Below are 18,696 nucleotides of genomic sequence, written 5' to 3'. Positions count from 1 at the left end.
ATGTTCAATTCCGGCATTTTTCCGGTTTGAAATTTGCTGGAATTTTTTACTTTTGGCAATTTGCCGGTTTGCCAGTTTGCCGGATATGTTCAATCAAACAATTTTGGCAGTTTTCTGGTTTGCCGATCTGCCGGAAATGTTAAATTCCGGCATTTTTCTGGTTTGCCAATTTGCTGAAAATTTTAATTTTGATACTTTGCCGATTTGCCAATTTGCTGGAATTTTGTAATTTTGGCACTTTTCCGGTTTGCTGATTTGCTGGAATTTTTTAATTTTGGCAATTTGCCGGTTTGCCTATTTCCCAGAAAAATCGTTTGCTGCCCATCCCTTGTTCAGCTCCTAGATGGGTAAAAAATTTATCCAGGTTGGCTGATTTGCAATCGAACGATTCAGCAGCTCCAAGATAGCTCGACGTTGGCGGGAAATTCAAAAAAAGGGATTTTTTGTTAAATTTGGAATATATGGATCTGAACGGTTCATTCAATGAACTTTATTCCAATAAAATCAGAAACTTTAAAACATTTCAATGAATAAATATTTCACACGTGTTTATGACTTTTGACTTTTGCATTCCCCATGGAACTTTCTCGAAACAAACAATTTACGTGGAAAATAAAACTAATCCTTGGTTTTCCATTATTAAAATATTTTCCGTGACATCCTTGCCCTTTTCGTCCTGCCCTACTTTCTTATCAATCTCTTCAATCTGTACAAAAATCAAAACTGAACTTCAATCAGTACCAGCTTTGGAGTTTTCTGAATAGAAAACTAATACTCAGGTAAGTTCTTTTTCTTTGTGTTGTGAAATCGACAATTTCTCGTTTCAGCTGTATCATAATGCAGTTGTTTGCATTTGGAATACCAATTTTATGGATTTTCCTGATTGTCAATGCTACATCAGCTACACATTCGTCAGTATTCAACAAGGATTCTCGTTTTGCTCGCCGCTTTAATCGAGCAGCTTCAGGTAATTTCTTGTAATTAATATTGAGCGCGTTCAAATAAATATTATTGGATTTTTATGCGCTTTCTTGATAGATCGCGGAGCTTACTGATTTTAAGGCCTTATAAGTTTCGTTAGTTTTTTATAATGAATGCTATTGAAATGCTATACGTTTCTGCTTGCTTCCACGTCATCTACTTCGTGGAGTTGTTTTTAAAATTCTAGTTGCACGCTGAAGAAATTGAAATATAACTTAGAAATAAAAGAGTTGCCACGTTTTGGTTGATGTGGAATCTGGATGACCTTTGATGATATTTATCTTATTTTTATTGCGCAATACTATTTGACTTTTAACTGTTGAAGTTTGCTCATGAAAACAAAACGTGGCTTCTCGTGACAATGTTAGAGAAACTGGTAGCAATAAATACCCGTAACTAGATTTATTATTTCTTCAGCCAAGACACTATCCGACAGTCTTCCCAACTTCAAATCACTTGCTCGTCTCGCCAATGGAATCTCGTTGGAAATTGGTTTGATTGATGGATCCATCCCCTCGGACGATGCAATTGCTGAGCTCCTTCACACGGGACCAGTCAAGCTTCAAGAAGTCATCAACTTGAACACAACAGCCATCGACACAGCAATCACTGAGTTGGAGAATCTTCCATCAAAGTTCAAAACTTCTCCTGAAATTACTGCAATTGAACAGCGGTTAGTTGTTTTGGAAACCATCCGGCAGGGATCTTTCATCAATGACTTCATGACTTGGAATGGAACATCAGAGTACACTGCTCTTTTGGAGGAAGTTCAAAAGTTGAATACTATCAATTTTAATTACAAGGGGTTATCAAAATATGCACAATCTGTAGAACTCGCTTTTTCAGATATTGAAGATAATCCCAAAGACAATTTAAGTGATAGTGATATTTTACGCTTCACAAGTTCTTTTGGGCATTACAAAAACAAATTTGAAAATCTCGAGGGCTCAGTGGCCAAGTTTCTCCCGCAGTTAGATGTTGTACATAATGCTAAGAAGATAGTGGATCAATTAGGGTTTGTGCAGTTGCTCCGTAAAGAGCAATCGTTCCGGGAGAAAATAGCAAACAAAGTGAACTTTGGTCAACTAGACTTAATGACCGCAAGCTTCAAGAGTGTTGACGAGTACGTTTTGATCTCCAAGTCGTCTCTTCCTGTCTTCAAAACACTCCAAAAGCTGATTAGAAGTCACACCGAGTTAGTGGATCTTTCACTTGTTTACGCGATTGGTTTACCCGGTGGTTCAAATGATTTGGAACAACTGTCACTGGTCTTTCAACAAGATTGGATTGCGGATAGGATTGGTAATAGTTCGGTGGTCATTAAAAATCTGAAAACTGCCTTTCAATATTTTGATACTTTAAAAAGTGCACTTGGGCTTGCTGAAAAATGGTGGAAACCGATGTCGGATGAACCGAAGAAGAAATCATTTGGAGAAGTGACGAATCTACAGTATTTCTTGGCCAACTCAGTCATGGATTCAACTGTTCCGGTACAAGTCATCAATGCTATGTTGGTGTGTGATAAGGGAAAAACAATGCTGGCAAACAATCTGAATCATTTGGAAGCTGCTTTCAACTCGATGAACCAGCTAAATGAAGCAGTCAAGAATCTACCGTCGTTCAGTTATCTCAGCTCTCTGACAAATATGTCTCGATTTAAGAACATCCTTAGTATCACACCTGCTTCAGCTGCTGATGGACGAGTGGTTATCAAAAAGATGATAGAAGAACCGACGTTTAACGAGACCAAAGAATATCTGAAGCTTCTTCAGTCAGATCTTGCTTCTCTTTCTGGGTCGATAGGTAGCATTTCCAAATTTATTTCGACTTTTGAAAACAATTTACCTGAAATTGATGAACATTATAGAACGGTTAACCAGAGTGATTCGGAATTCTTTGACTGCCTGAACAACATCACAGAGAAGGAACCAGTTGTATCTAATGCTTTAGATGTCATTCAGAAGATTAAAAACGTCTCGAAGTCTACATTGGACAGTGCAAAAACAATCAGCAAAATAGTTTCTGATTCTCGGCAACACTTGGAGATTCTTCAAAAGTCGGGTCAGTCTATGAAGAGTGCCGATGGACGAGAAGCATTGGCTCTGAAGACTTCATTCACTGATTCTCAGAACACTGTAAAAGATTTGGCGTTGGCTGTCAGAGGATTGACTCAAATCAACAAATTGATGCAGATTCGTGGATCCTTAGATGCTTTGAAAGGGGACTTCACTGAGATACAAGAAGCAGCTGCAAAGGCCCTGAGTTCTGAGAACGTCGCGGAAATCAATAAGTTGAATGGTCTAAGGGATGCTCTGAAAAAGACACTTGATGGAGTCAAAGCTTTTGTTACTGCAATTGGTGGAGCTCAAGGATCCAGAAGAAAGCGGGATACAGTGGGTTTTGCAAGCAATAAGAAGATCTTTGAAGAAGCTGCCAAATTTGTTGGACTCACTGGATTTGACATTCAAGCAATGCACAAAGCAGTCGCCGCATTGAATCCTACCAAGTTCGGAGCAATCGTCAGTGCTTTGGATGCTCTTGCCAAGTTGGATCTCGACTTTTCAAAGTACAACTTCAAATCAGCTCCAGCATCACTTCAAGCTTTGGATACCTTCTTCCTCCAGTACGCATCCAATTCTCAACCTCTGTCAACACTGCCTCCACCACCTCCACCGAATCCTCCACCAGCTCCTCAGCCTCCATCAAGTGCAGCTTCTCTAACTCCAGCTCCATCTGCTGCTCAGAATGCTCCATCAATTGCTCCATCAACAACAGAAGCTAGTGAGGAGGAATCTTCTGGAAGTATGCTATGGATTATCATGTAAGTTTTGGGTAGGAGGGAACTGACTTTTCTAATTTGAAATTTTGCAGAGGAGCTGTTGTTGTCGTTCTGATCATTCTTGTGATTCTGTTGTATTTGAAGTGCATGAGAAAGGAACCAAAGGAGGATCCAACTGTGAGCATAGCAACTACCACGACAACGGGGCCAGAAAGTAAAATTGATGATGATAAGCCAAAAGTTGTTGAGCAGCCAGAACCCAAGCCTGAGCCGGAAGGTAAGATAATCTGTGGCTTTTTTAGTGTATTCAAATATTTTTTAGTTGTGGTCACATCAGACATGGCATTCGCTATGGTGGATAATGTCGTAAATTCTATCGGTGCCGATAGAAAGCTACACAGGACTGCGGGAGAATTTTTCCATGAGTATTTTGAGCATGGATATGAAATGTGTAAGAAGAAAACGGGTAATCTATTGGAGAAGGATGTTTCAGAGAGAAGGTATGTTAGAATTCACGTTGAGTCTGCCTGCCTGCCTGCCGCCTACCTTGCCTACAAAGTGACTTGGAGTTCCAGCCAAAACGGTGTGACAATTAATTATGAAGGTGTTTAATATAGCTTTTGGTTACTAAAAAAATGAACTTGCAAAAAATTTAAAATGCGAGAATCTAAACTGCGACTTTGAGAGTTTAAGCCCAAAAAGGCACCTAGGCAGGGAGGTGTTACCTTCCCTTACCAATCCTTTTATTCCAGAAAGCAAATGTTCATTTGCTACCCTCAAACCATGCCAAAACTTGTCGACTTCAACAACGATCGTTTTATTAATGCGAATCTGATGGAAATTGACGGCGTCAAATGGATTATGACACAGGTGAGCTAATTTCTTTGTAGAATTCTAGTTAAACTCAACGATTCAGGGTCCAATGGACGGCACTGAACATGTTCAAGAAGAGAAGAAGAATGCGGAAAAGAGAAAGAGTGGGGAGAAGGTGTCGAAGAAGCCAATTGTTCCGAAGAAGGATACTCGTGAGAAGTTTTGGGGAATGATTGAGGAGTACAGAACGGGAGTTGTTGCTCAGTTGTGCCAGTTTAAGGAAGACGGAGGTTCGGGCTTCAGGGCAGGCGGCCTTCTTCAATTAACGATTTTTTCAGAGAACAAGTGTGCCGAGTACTACTCAACAGAAGTCAAAGGTGAAATGAAGTTTGGCAGATACACTGTGAAAACCGTTTCTGTCGAGGAGAACTTGGACCAATTCACTGATAAGCAGACGGCCAAGGTGTACACAATCGAGTTCCACAACAACAAAGTCTTGTAAGTCGTACCCTAGACTTTGAAAATACTAGGTTATAATTTGCAGAATGAAAGTCCCATTCCCAGTCAAGATTCTCGCGTTCTCTGGATGGCCTGATCACGGAGCACCAGCGGAGCCACACACTGCTCTTGACATTATCAAATACTGTGAAAGTTTCAAGACAAACGTACTGGTGCACTGCTCGGTTGGTGTTGGACGTACAGGAACACTTGTCGCTATCAAGTATGGTATTCAGTTGTGCTCGAAGCAAGAGGTATCGGATATGGCATTGGGTAAGGCGGAAAGAGAAATTTAAAAAGTTTCAGCTAGTATTGTACCTCTACTTCAAGCTTGTTTCGAATTCTGAAAATTAGACATTTTCTTCAGTAGTAGGCACATTGTAGGCAGGCTTGTAGGCATGGCATAATCGTTTTTGATAAGTAGTTACGTTTTTATACGTTCTGTCCCTTGCCTGCAGGCCTACGCGCTGACCTACTAGGAATGTTCTATAAATTTGTTAACAGGTACATGGGTTATACTTTAAAAGTAGGCACATCATAGGCAGGCCTTAGTACTACATTCGTACCTACCTATCACCTGCTCTCCTGCCTGCTACTATTTCATGCCTGTATGCCTGCCTACTAGACTAAATTTTCGTTGTAGTTTGAAGTTTGTAGTTTCCTTTTTCAGTTGTGGATCCCGTTCGTGCTTGCCGTTACGGCGCAGTTCAAACTGAGCAGCAACTGATCTACATGCTCCTCTGCATCACAAAAGCCTTGATGGAAAAAGCCGGTGTACTCTTCTGGGACAACTACAATGCTCTTCACTATTATTACGACAAACTCCAGACGGACTATTACGAGCCTTATCTCAAAAAGGACGAGAAGGACCCGGAACTGCTTGCGGCGAAGAAGAAGAAGTTTAAGGAGGATGGAAACAACTTGGAGGAGTATTTGGGGGAGAAGCGCAAAGAGTTTGATGAGAAGAATCCGGGTTATAGAGAGAAGCAACAGAAGGATAAGGCACTTTGGGATAATGATGTGAATAAGGAGTACGAGGAACGTCAGAAGTTTCAGGAGCAGTTGAAAAAGATCCAAAAAGAAAATGCCAAAAAGCCGAAGTCGGAGGATAGGCCGAGAAGAGGGGATAAGAGAAGAGGTGCAGCAAAGAAGGATGTGAAGGAAGAGGACAAGAAGAGTTTTTCTGTAATGGTCTGAATTTATTGAAATGTGAAATAAAGTATTTTGTGAAAGCCCGTTTATTGCAGATTTTAAGCTATGATTCTACAGTTGTCCAAAATTTGAACTTCGCGGCTTATCTCTGGAGGGACGAAGATGACATTAGAAATGAGCCTCGTTTGTTGTCGGCTACAGCTTAAAAGTGTACATGCCTACTGCCTGCCTTATGCCTTCAAGATTCTCATTTAGCGAAAACACAATTTTCCATTGTAGACAGGCACGTTCTCACGCCTCACTATGTGCCTACCACATGACTACCAGATGCACCTATTAAATGTTTGCCTGCCTACCGGCCTGACTTTAGGCCTGATAATATTTATCTGGTCATCTACGGCCTGCCGCCTACGTACTAGGCAATTCTGATGTACGCCTGCCTGACAACATGCTCAACAAAGTGACTACCCATCTGCTTGCCTGATGATTGCCTGCCTCCAACTCATTCTATTTGCCTGTCTGCATATGCACCTATCTTAGCCTGCCTGGCTAGGTACTTGTATAGGCACACATGCAGGTATTTTGTGCCTACACAGCAAGTTAAAAGCTTAAGCTATCAGTTAGTTCACGCTCAGTCGCGATGCAATTTTTATTTCAAATTTTGGAAAATAATTTTGAAAAATACAAATTTTGCGTGAAATTGTGGCACTTGTTTTCTTGCCAAAAATTTGAGAAAATAATCAGTTTTTACAATAAAAAATTTGCAAATCCAATCATTTCGACTTATTCGAACTCCGTTTTCTTTTCTGGACAAAAACTCAAGCTAGACAAATCAAAAAATGGCACAAATTGCGGGAAATGGTGAGTTTCTGGTCGATTCTACAATAATCGGAAGACTAAAAGGAAGTTTCAGAAAAAAATGTGCTAACATCGGCGGAAGTTACAACCATGCAAATGAAATGCACGTCCCCTGATCAGGATCTTGTCGTTTATCCCAGGTATGTTAGGCAGGTAGGCAGGCGTGAGACAGACACGCAAGCAGGTAGGCATGTAGGCAGCTAAGATTGAGGAGACAGGTAGGCATGTAGGCGCGTAGATAGGCAGCTTTGGAATTGGCAAGCAAGGCGCCAGGTGTGAGATCGGTGTATAGGTAGACATGCATAAATAAGTACGTAGGCATAAAGTAGGCAAGCAGGCGCAAGGTAGGCCTGGGGTAGGCAAGCAAACTGCGCCTGCCTAGGCATGAAAATGTACCTGCCTACAATAAAATCTGTAACTTCCAGATGGCTGTTCTTCTACTCGCAAAACGAATACCGTACTCCACTTTACGTCCGATTCTTTGTTGCAAATCGTGATCCGCATACTGTTGCATACAACATCAAGGCAAGAGTAAGGAAGTTTTGTTCTTCAAAAATCGACGCCTAACCTACCTACCTACCTTCCAGGAAAAGATCTTCAAAGTCGACTCGTCGTGTGGAATCCTGAAGCCCGGCGAGAAAAAAGTCATCAAACTGTTTCTGATGTCGTCGGACGATTGGCCACTGGCATACGGAGAGTACACTCAGAAGCGGTTGAAGTTGGCCGTCGAGTGTCTGAGAGTTCCTGATGAAATTCAGCCGACTAGTGAGAAGGTGAGATTTTGTGGTGTGGCCGAGGCAGAGGAGAAAATATCGCCCAAAAATTTTTAGAAAAAATTTTAAAAATTTCCAGGAATCGCGTACAATTGCCCGAGCTCTTTGGAAGCGATCGTACAATGAGTGGCCGTTGGAGCGTCTTTACACCAAGGCATAAATTCAAAAATCTTGAAAATCAATAAAATCAATATTCCAGTTGAACATCTCCCTGGTTTCTCCAATCAACAACGTTCAAGCTCCCGCCACCACGGTCTCCACAAAAATTGCGATTTGATTGATTACTACTAGAATAAATACATTGAACATGGAATTTTTTGAATACTTTTCTTTTTTTAAGTACTGGTTCTACCCAGAGGTGGCCGGCGATTCCCGTTCGGCAATTTTTTGTCGACAAATTAGGCAATTTGCCGGTTTGCCGATTTGCCGGAAATGTTCAATTCCGGCAATTTTCCGGTTTGCCAATTTGCTGAAATTTTTTAATTTCGGAAATTTGCCGAGTTGCCGATTTGCCGGAAATGTTCAATTCCGGCAATTTTCCGGTTTGCCGATTTGCTGGAAATTTTTAATTTCGGAAATTTGTCGAGTTGCCGATTTGCCGGAAATGTTCAATTCCAGCCGGTTTGCCGATTTGCTGGAAATTTTTAATTTCGGAAATTTGTCGAGTTGCCGATTTGTCGGAAAATTTTAATTCCGGCATCATATCAGCAGTTTTAACCTTTCAATGCCCCTTGATGACGTGATTCTTTACTCAGAACGGACTTCTGAGCTTCTGAGCCTCCTGAGCCATGAAAAGGATTCCTTGAAGAGCTGCTGACATAATAATCATTATATTATTGCATATAGCCTACTCTAAGAACATGATGATTAATAGGAATAAAGTTGAATTTATGGCTTCTTGTCTCTTTTCTTCGCTCTTCATAAGTTGAGCTTATCATTGGGCAAGCTTCTTTTAATGTTATTTCTACGACTCTTCATATTCACTCCATTTTTGGTTAGTCTCAAAAGTCTCAAAAGTTCAAATAACAATCTGATATCCAGATATTGGCAAACTGCCAGGCTCGTCGAACAATAAAAGTCGGTCTCCTATTCGTGCAAAACGTTTCAAGTTTGCAAGTCGGCATTGGGTATAGAACTTCGGCGGCGGCGGTTCTGGTGACAAAGAATAAGATTCGGGAGGATCATGTGCTGGATGGGTTTGATTTTGAGTAAGTGGGAATTACAGGAGATCTTGATATGCCGTGGTAGAAGCTTCCAGAAAGCTCCGAAATGTTCTCAAATTTTCCACCAAGTTCCAAAACATTCCAGATTTTTTTTCTAGTGCTCTAAAATGGCCCAGAAAATTTTATGTTGTTTTTCGAAATTTCTAGATATTTCCAAAAGGTTCCAGATTATTTCAGAAGTTTTAAATTTTTTAGAAGTTTTAAAAATGCTTGAGAATTTTTTTAGAATATTTCAGAAGATTTCAGAAGTTTCCAGAATTTTCTCGAATTTTCCAGAAATCTCCAGGAGGTTCCTAAATTGTTCTCAAATTTTCCAGCAGTTTCCAGAAGTTTTCAGATTTTTTAAAGAATTTTCTGAAAGTTCACAAAAGGTTCCAATATGATCCTAAATTGTTTTCAAATTTTCCAGAAGTTCTCAAAAGGTTCCAGAAATTTATCGAGTATTTTAAAAGTTTTCGTACGGTTCCAGAACTTTTTAGATTTTTCTAAAAGTTCACAAAAGGTTCCAGTAGGTTCCTAGATTGTTCTTAAATCTTCCGGAATTTTCCAGAAGGTTCAATAATTTTCTTGAATATTTCAAAAGATCCCAAAAGGTTCAAAAATGCTGTCAAATTTTTCAGTTTCCAAAAGTTCCCAATAGATACCAGATCATTCGAGATTTTTTTTTAATTTGCAAAATGGTCCAGAAGGTTTAATGTGCATTTTTCAAAATTTCTAGACATTTCCAGAAGTTTCCAGAATTTTCTCGAATATTTCGGGAGTTTCCAAAAGGTTGAGAAATTATTTCAAATTTTCTGAAGTTTCCAAAAAGTTTTCAGGAGGCTCCAAAAATGTCTCGAACATTTCAAAAGTTTCCAGACGGTTCTAGTACTTGCTAGAATTTTCTAGAAGTTCCCAAAACGATTCAGAAGGTTTTATACGTTTGTTTCAAAATTTCTAGATATTTCTAAAAAAAAGTTCCAGAATTTTTTAGAATATTTAGGGAGTTTCAAAAAGTTCTAAAATGTTTTTAAATTTTCCACCAGTTCCCAGGAGGTTCCAAAAAATGTCTCGAATATTTTAAAAGTTTCCAGACGGTTCTGAAACGTTCTAGAATGTTCTAGAATTTACCTGAAGTTTCCAAAAGTTTCCAAAGAGTTTCGGAAGGTTCCAGAACTTTTCGAAATTTTTGAAAAAGGGAAATTTGAATTCCCGCAATTTTTTTCGAAAACTTATCTCATATATTGCCTCGTTCCAGATTCCTTTGGGACTTTGACGAGTGTAATGAAATTCTGGGCGCCGGGAAGACTGTTGATCTACTTGAAGTCAAAAAAGTCGACGTCATATTCGGCCCTACTTGTTCTCGACGTAAGCTTTCTCCCTCTAAAAGAGACCCTATCCAAAAACTGTTCAATTTTCAGCGGCTCTCATCAGCTCCGCTCTCGCTACTTACTACAACATCCCAATATTCGAGTGGGGGTTAACATCGACTAGACAACTAACCGATGTCAAACGATTTCCTACAACTCTACCATTTTCCGTGAATAGCTATAGTCTGGCTATGGCAATTCTTGGAACTTTAAAGCAATTCCAGTGGACGGAGTTTGTGTTCCTGTATTGTAATGATGGAGACGATGAGAAGTGTGAATCACTTAAGGATGATGTGCAGGTAAGTTGGGGAAAAGTGGTAAAACTTAAAAAAAGGTTTTCAACAGACAGTAGCCTCTGCGCATGAGGAGCTATCGTTGGCCTACACGTTTCGGATTCAGAGCAAGAAGTTGGAGGATATGAGAGCTGCGATTGTTGAAATAAAAAAGCGAGGAAGAAGTGAGTATTGATCTTACCAATAGTTTTTTGGTGATTGTAGTTTAAAGACACTGATATCTTTGAAAGATATATATTCGAGAACTGAATTGTTTTATTTCAATTATGGAGCCTGAACTTACTTTATTCACTGTGACTTGTAGGCCGATAAGATATAAAAGGTGGTGCAGTCAAATTTTTTTATTTCTTTATTAGACTCAAAATTGTCTGAAAATTCGCATTAAGAAATTCGATGTTTTCGGACAACTTTGAGTCTAATAAAGTGATTAAAAAATTTGACAAAAATGCCTATACTACCAAAAACTCCAGTATCTACTAAAACTCCAACTAATACACAATACACAATACAAGCAAAAAGCCATTGATCATATTATTTTTATACGTTTTCAACAATATTATTGCATATATTGAATGATATATTGCATAATATATTGCAGTAATCGTTGCCTGTGTGGCTTCTGGGAATGGTTCGAAGCGAACTTTGATGCAAGCGGTCGCACTGGAAAACGCCAATAACAGTGAATATGTGTATATTATGGCGGAGACAAATTCAAGGGGATTTGGTGGGATTTGTTGCTTTTGCTGCTGATTTCCAATAATTTTCAATTTCCTTGCAGTTGTTGAAGAAGTCGGTGGAAAATGGCACTATCTCTGGGAGGGCAAGTTCGATGACTCGGATACCTTTTCCACAGAAGATTCGAGAACATCAATGGCTAATCTTCTATTTCTTGTTGATGTTAGTTAGACAAGTGTGAAGGTTCAGATTATGATCTTCGATATTTTCAGAATATGGGCATGAATAATGTGGTGACTCCGCAATACTTGAACTTTTCTAAGAATGTGATTGAGATGATGAAGGATGAGCCGTTCAATTGTGTGGAGGACTGTGTCGGGGAGGAGTATTCGTCGGTGGGTTGACGTCAAGGATGACCTAGAGTCTTTGGGTAGCCGTGGGGCTTCTACAGATAATAAAATATTGGAAAATATTAATATGAGGGAATTTCTAACTTGATTCAAAAAGCTACTTAAATTTCTGACAATTCAGAGTTGCCAGGAGTATCTAATGCCACCAGGTCTGAAGTGATTTAGCTAATCTGGTACATTTTAGACCATCAGAAGAATTTCAAGCCAACCTATGATAAATCGTCCCAATTTAAAATTTCTGGCAAATCGGTAAACTGGCAAATTGTCGATTTGCCGAATTTGCCGGAAAAACGGCAATTGCCGAAAAATTGTGGTTTTGCACTTTTTTTGGGAAACTTCCGGCAAATTGATATCCGGCAAACAACAAATCGGCAAAGTGCCGAAAATAAACTTTTCTGGCAAATTTGGCAAATCGGGAAAATGCCGGAATTGAAATTTCCGGAAAATCGGCAAATTGCCGAACATGAAATTTCCGGCAATTTGGTATACCTGCCTGCAAATTGCCGAATTGCAAATTCGGGGGAAAACGGCAGTTGCCGAAAATAAAATGAAAATTGTGGTTTTGCACATTTTTTTTTTGAAAATTTCAGAATTTCAATTTTAATCGGCAAAATTGTGCGAATCAAAAATATCTAGAGAACGCGAAAAAAAAATTTCAAAATGGCATTGTTTTAAGTGTTTCCGTCTTATAAAAAATCACTCTAAAGACTTCCGGCAAATCAGCAATTTGCCGGAATTAAAAATTTTCGGCGGATTTAGAAAATCGGCAATTTGCCGGAATCGTAAATTTCCGGCAAATCGGCAAACCGGCAAATTGCCGGAATTGAAAATTTCCGGCTAATCTGCATACCAGCAAATCGGCAATTTGACGAAAATGAAACTGGCCGGAAAATCGGCTATTTGAAGGAATTGAAAAATTTCGGAAAATTCGGCAAGCCGGCAATTTGCCGGAATTGAAAACTTCCGGCAAACCGGCAGTTTGCCAAATTTGCCGGAAAATAAATTTGCCGAACGGCACTTGCCGCTCACCTCTGATTCACCTCGTAAAATCAAAAAAAATATCCTGATGATCAGTAGGCCACAAAATTTGAAAACTCATGTATTTTTCAAATATTAAATTTTAACTATTTTATAGCGAGATCAGTATGAGCTTTTTTTCTGAAAATTAATTATTCATGGTAGGGAGCACTAACACTTGTTGAACTTATACCCAAAAAGATTCCGGAATTCTTCCAGGTCGCAAAATACGCTGGCCAACTTGCGGATGCCTTTTACGCCTACGCAGTTGCAGTAAATAGATTGCTAACTGCAAATCCCCAAGCTGAAATTCGAAATGGAACAATGATCCTTCGAAACATCGGAATGACATTCGAAGGTGTCGGTGGAGGCGATCTAACCGTAGATCCAGATTCGGCGCGTACCTCAGAGATCATAATGATCGGATTGAACTCATCTCGACTTCCGGAAACCTACGGAAAACTAATAATTAATAATCAATCCGTACATTTCGAGCAACTCTACTCCGATGAGGTAATGGATGTCTGGAACGGGAGACAACGTCCCAAGGCGAAGCCGACTTGTGGGTTTACTGGAACTCAATGCCCACCGGACTTTGTCAGAGATTATTTGGTGATAGTCATTATCATTGTGATGTTCCTGATTTTTGCGGTTTCCGCCGCAGTTGGAGCGGTTTTCTACGCGATTCGGTAAGTTTTAGGAGAAAAATAGAAGTAAAAAGGGTTAATTTTCAGACAAAAAAGAAAGGAAATCGAGCGACAAGATGAGCTATGGCATGTTGAGGCATCACATCTTAAGCCTATATCTAAGAAGGTGGATTTTTGGGGTTTTAGCAAACAAATGTGGACTGTCAAAGCCTTTTTCTACAGTTTCAATTTTTTGTAGCTCATAACATCCCAGAAATATATATCATACGGGCTAATTTATTTTAGGGGCTAATGATGTTGCATTGACAAATTAAAAAAAAAGTTGTAACCTACAAAATGTGGGCTATTATTTTTTCTATAGTTTTCTAGTTTAACCGATAAAATTACTCAAATAATGAAGAAAATTGATTACAAGTTTTCCATCATGGTGCATCGATTGAAAATAGCCAAACCAAAATTTGAGGGTTCATTATTTGGCTCGTTTTAATTTTAATGAAAAGTTTTAAACTAACCAGCTATTTGTTGACAATTTTTCTTGGGTCCTCCACAATAGTGATAATAATATAATCGATAATATGAAGAGTAGTGAGGCCACTGAGCAAAAAAGCGACCGCTCATTGGGACTAGAATGACTCTCACAGACACACAGCTTTAACACGGTGAAGGGGAGACGTCAACAGAACAGGCGGGAAGATCATACGTCACCGGCAAAGCTCCACACAGCCGACCGGCAAAGCTCCACACAGCATTTGCAATTAGTTGTGTAAATTGCCGGTTTGCCAAATTTGCCGGAAATTTTCAGTTCCGGCAAGTTGCCGGTTTGTTGTTTGCCGGATATCAATTTGCCGGAAATTTTTAACGGAATTTTTAATAAGACTATGACTGTGCACAGTGCCTTTTTGAAATTTTTTGCATTTTTGTAAGTTTTTTTCCGTCTCTTAGATGTTTACATAGAATTTGCTCTTTTTTCAAAATAGGTGTACCCAGTGCACATAAGGTCAGTCATATGCAAGATGTTTGCCGAAATTTTTCAGCAATTGCCGTTTTTCAGGTAAATTCGGCAAATGCAGGTTTGCCAAAAATTTGAGAAACGGCAATTTGCCGGCTTTGTCGATTTGCCGGAAGTTTTAAATTCCGGCAATTGCCGTATTTGCCGAAACTTTGAGAATCGGCAATTTTCCGACTTGCTCTTTTGCCAAAAATATTGAACTTCGGAAATTGCCGTATTTGCCGAAAACTTGAGAAACGACAATTTGCCGTATTTGCCGTTCGCCGGAAAAAATCATTTTCCACCGACCCCTGATTCAAACTAAAAAAGTCTGAATTTCAGTCAAAATCCGAAGCCAGTCAACGCTCCTTCGCAAGTGGACCATCCACTTCGACCAAGTTAACAGTCGAAAGTCGCACCGAGACCACTCGATTCATTTTCTACATTTATCAGGTGAGAAATGTAAGAACTTTACTCTCAAAATTTATTTTCAAAATTTCATTTTTCAGAACGAGGTCGTCGCAGCGAATAAACATGATTTCCGACCGCAGCTGACAGATGTAGAGAGGTCTGAATTGAGACAGGTATGGCCTAGAGATGAGATGGTGACGTCACACCTCTTCCATTACGCTAGAAGAAAAGTGACGTCACATGTAAGGCATTTTGTGATTTTTTGGCATTTCCATTCAAAAAAGTTGACGACACGAGGCAGGCGCGATTTTAGGGCCTGCCTGAAACCTGCCCGCCTCACGCCGGCCTTTCGCCTTTTTTCCACATTTTTATGTTTTGTTGAGGCAGGCGGAGGTTTGCTTAAAGTCAGGCAGATAGGCGTTTTAACGCCTACAAGTATGCCCTACCTCAAGCCAAAGTTGAGTTATTTTTCGTCGATGCACCATGTTGGAAAACTTGTAATGCAATTTTATTCAACAAGAGTAATCGATGCACCATGATTCTAAAGCGTGTATTGAGGCGAGAGGCAGGCGGAAGGTCAGGCAGGCACGCAGGCGGTTTAACGCCTACATGAAACAATTGCTCTTTACAGATGAGAAGCCTCGACCACGACAACCTAAACAAATTCATTGGGCTCTGTCTAAACTCCCAACAACTCCTCTCCATTTGGAGATATTGCTCACGAGGCTCACTGGCCGATGTCATTAGCAGAAGCTCAATGCAAATGGATAGCTTTTTCATGTTATCCCTAATCAGAGATATCGCGAATGGGCTTGGCTTTATACATACCTCGATGCTCCATTTCCACGGATACCTGAGCTCTCGGAGCTGTCTTATAGATGACCGATGGCAAGTGAAGATATCAGATTTTGGGTTGAATGAGGTCAGAGGGATGGATAAATTGAGCACTGAGAATATGTTGTGGTGGGCTCCGGAGGTATTACGGGGCCTGGAGCAACGGAGCAAGGAGGCTGATATCTATAGCTTTGGGATCATCTGCTCGGAGGTGATAACCAGATCCTCCGCTTTTGACCTAGAGAATCGGAAGGAAAAGCCTGAGGAGATAATTTATCAGCTGAAGAAGGGAGGGTTCAATGCAATTCGCCCATCACTTCTGACCGATGAAGCTCTGGAAATCAATCCAGCACTGGTCCACCTGATAAGAGACTGCTGGACTGAAAAACCATCTGAAAGGCCGCCAATCGATCAAGTGAGGAGTTTGTTAAGAGGAATGAATGATGGAAAGAAGGGAAATCTCATGGATCATGTGTTTAATATGTTGGAGACGTATGCTTCTACACTGGAGGAGGAGGTTAATGAGAGGACTAAGGAGTTGGTGGAGGAGCAGAAGAAGTCTGATGTTTTGTTGTATAGGATGCTTCCGAAGTTAGTTTACATCAGAAAATCAGCCATTCGCCGTGCGTACATTGCGACAGCTCGTGGCCGCGAAAAATAAAACTCGGCCACTTATTTATATTCACTTAGTTAGTTTTAGGTTCTAGGCTATGTTAAAAATAAAACTACTTCCTGAAAATTATGAGCCATCTTGGCAATTCAAAGACGTTCGGATAATCCTAGGCCATATGAAAAAAAAACCTAGGTTTTCTAAGAAATCCTAGGTCATCTAAAAATCCTAGGCCATCTGGAAAATCCTAGAACATCTAAAAAATTTTAGGTCATCAGAAAAATTCTAGGTCATCTAAGAAATATTCTAGGTCATGCAACAAATATTCTAGACCATTTTGAAATTCCTAGGCCGTCTAACAAATATTCTAGGCCACCAAAAAATTTTAGGCCACCAGAAAAATTCTAGGTCATCTAACACATATTCTAGGCCATGCAACAAATATTCTAGATTACCTAGCAAATAGAAAAAAAATATATTCTAGACCATTCAACAAATATTCTAGGCCACAAAAAAATTCAAGGCCATCTAAAAATTTTCTAGGTCATCCAATAAATATTCTAGGCCATCTAAAAAATCATAGGTCATCAAAAATCCTGTTTTCTAGGCCACCGTTTAAAATATTATAACTTTGAAATTTGCTAGACCACTTTTTGAATTTCAAATTCGTTTTTCAGATTTCTAGGCCACCCAAAAATCCAATTTTCAGAACAGTTGCCGAGAAGCTCAAAGCTGGAATATCAATTGAACCGGAAACTTTTGAACTTGTCACTATATTCTTTTCGGATGTTGTCCAATTTACCACCCTGGCCAGCAAGTGTACTCCACTACAAGTTGTGCAACTTCTCAACGATTTATACACAATTTTCGACAGTATTATCGAGCAGAACGATGTTTACAAGGTAATCGGTGGCCTAGTTTTTATTCCTAGGCCAGCACACAAATAAAAACAGTGAATATCCTGCAATATTTTTATTTTCTAAAAATTTCAAAAAGTTGATTTTGAGTCGTTAAAAACAAAGTTAAAATTGGTGGCCTAACTTTGAGTTTCTAGGCCACGAATACTTATTTGAAGGCTCTTGAACTCCTGAATTCAAAAATTGACATAATTTTTTGTTCCAGGTAGAAACAATAGGCGACGGGTACCTCTGTGTTTCCGGATTACCCCACCGAAATGGACATGATCATATTAAGCACATCGCGCGGATGTCATTGGCATTTCTGTCTAGTTTGGCCGAGTTCCGTGTAGCCCATATGCCAAGTGAAAGGATCAATTTGAGAATTGGCATTAATTGTGGTTGGTTCTAGTGGGGGCCGTGGCCGAACTTTCAGAAAGTCGGCCACTTCAACTTGTATTTTGGGGCCCTTCAAGATTGGCCGAAAAACTTACATATGTACATACTTTTTTTCATTTTTTTTTCAACAACGAATTTAGAGTTTAAGCCTAAGCCTAAGCCTAAGCTTAAGCCTAAGTCTAAGCCTAAGCCTAAACCTAAACCTAAGCCTAAGTTTGATCCTATACCTAAGCCTAAGATTAAGCCTAAGTCTAAACCTAAGCCTAAGCCTACGCCAAGGCCTAAGCTTAAGCCTAAGTCTAAGCCTAAGCCTAAGTCTAAGCTTAATCCTACGCCCAAGCATGAGCCTAAGCCTGTATTTGGTAAAAAAAGCTAGTATGAACCTTTCAGATTTTTTAATTTCTCTCAAAAATTGGCAAATATTGAATTTTGAAATTCGTGCGAAAACTTTAAAATTTTCGATCAATTTAGTTATCCGAAAAAATTATACCTTCAAAAAAATTAAATTTTAACTTTCGCGCTAAAATATTTTTCGGTCATGACGTCATTTCTCTTCCACCTCCCCTAAACTTCAGGTTCCGTAGTTGCCGGAGTCGTTGGCTTAACCATGCCTAGATACTGCCTATTTGGAGATGCAGTTAACACAGCAAGCAGGATGGAGAGTAATGGAAAACGTAGGTTTTGCTACGTGGCCGTGAAAAATGAGAAACTCGGCCACCAATTTTTTTTCAGCCGGCAGAATCCACGTATCATCGGAGGCAAATCATCTGCTAACACACGTGGTTGGAGGGTTCCGAACCGAAGAAAGAGGCGAGGTGATAATTAAGGGAAAAGGTGTTATGAATACGTATTGGCTGCTGGGAGAAAACGATTCGGTGCCTGTCAAGTCTAATATGAGGAAACGGGAAAATACTCCGTCGATGGCGAGAAGTATTACACCGGAAATTTGATTTTTTTAATTTCATTTTGGATTTTTAAAATAAAGGTTTTTTTAACTGTAGATACTGTAGAGGTACTGTAGAGGCATTGTAGGGTTACTGTAGAGGTACTGTAGGGTTACTGTAGGGATATAGTATGGTTAGAACCACAT

At 39.7% G+C, this 18,696-nt stretch overlaps 3 protein-coding genes across 4 annotated transcripts; all 3 read left to right on the top strand.

Annotated features, from left to right (window-relative positions):
* The first annotated feature begins 656 nt into the window (after positions 1-656).
* Positions 657-6,307, top strand: W03F11.4 (WSN domain-containing protein). Its single transcript, NM_058544.6, has 10 exons — positions 657-779; positions 828-967; positions 1,399-3,802; positions 3,853-4,037; positions 4,083-4,260; positions 4,513-4,630; positions 4,677-4,863; positions 4,912-5,071; positions 5,118-5,344; positions 5,742-6,307. Exons 2-10 carry the CDS (start codon positions 838-840, stop codon positions 6,266-6,268), a joined length of 4,116 nt encoding a protein of 1,371 aa, NP_490945.2. The 5' UTR covers positions 657-779; positions 828-837; the 3' UTR covers positions 6,269-6,307.
* Positions 6,308-7,009: 702 nt separating this feature from the next.
* On the top strand, positions 7,010-8,165 carry dct-9 (Major sperm protein). The gene is made up of 6 exons (NM_058543.5): positions 7,010-7,084; positions 7,137-7,221; positions 7,507-7,612; positions 7,669-7,854; positions 7,934-8,008; positions 8,054-8,165. The coding sequence occupies exons 1-6, from the start codon at positions 7,063-7,065 to the stop codon at positions 8,129-8,131; spliced, it is 552 nt and encodes a 183-aa protein (NP_490944.1). The 5' UTR covers positions 7,010-7,062; the 3' UTR covers positions 8,132-8,165.
* A 644-nt stretch (positions 8,166-8,809) lies between these two features.
* gcy-17 (Receptor-type guanylate cyclase gcy-17) lies at positions 8,810-18,556 on the top strand (the record flags this gene model as incomplete). 2 transcript variants are annotated; one of them, NM_001306399.3, is made up of 17 exons in its annotated part: positions 8,810-8,848; positions 8,896-9,062; positions 10,315-10,424; positions 10,478-10,725; positions 10,772-10,883; positions 11,318-11,443; positions 11,498-11,616; positions 11,667-11,789; positions 13,041-13,510; positions 13,556-13,634; positions 14,799-14,909; positions 14,966-15,040; positions 15,499-16,292; positions 17,021-17,213; positions 17,434-17,608; positions 18,182-18,280; positions 18,339-18,556. In NM_001306399.3, the coding sequence occupies 17 exons, from the start codon at positions 8,810-8,812 to the stop codon at positions 18,554-18,556; spliced, it is 3,258 nt and encodes a 1,085-aa protein (NP_001293328.1). The 2 variants fall into 2 exon arrangements, with proteins under 2 accessions (NP_001293328.1, NP_001293327.1); NM_001306398.3 differs by having other exon boundaries at positions 14,799-14,918.
* Positions 18,557-18,696: the final 140 nt, after the last annotated feature.

Source organism: Caenorhabditis elegans, chromosome I (assembly GCF_000002985.6).
Source record: "Caenorhabditis elegans chromosome I".
In the NCBI taxonomy this organism is placed as follows: Eukaryota; Metazoa; Nematoda; class Chromadorea; order Rhabditida; family Rhabditidae; genus Caenorhabditis; species Caenorhabditis elegans.
The sequence above is the reverse complement of the archived record's forward strand: the minus strand, read 5'-3'. Positions and strand labels throughout refer to the sequence as shown.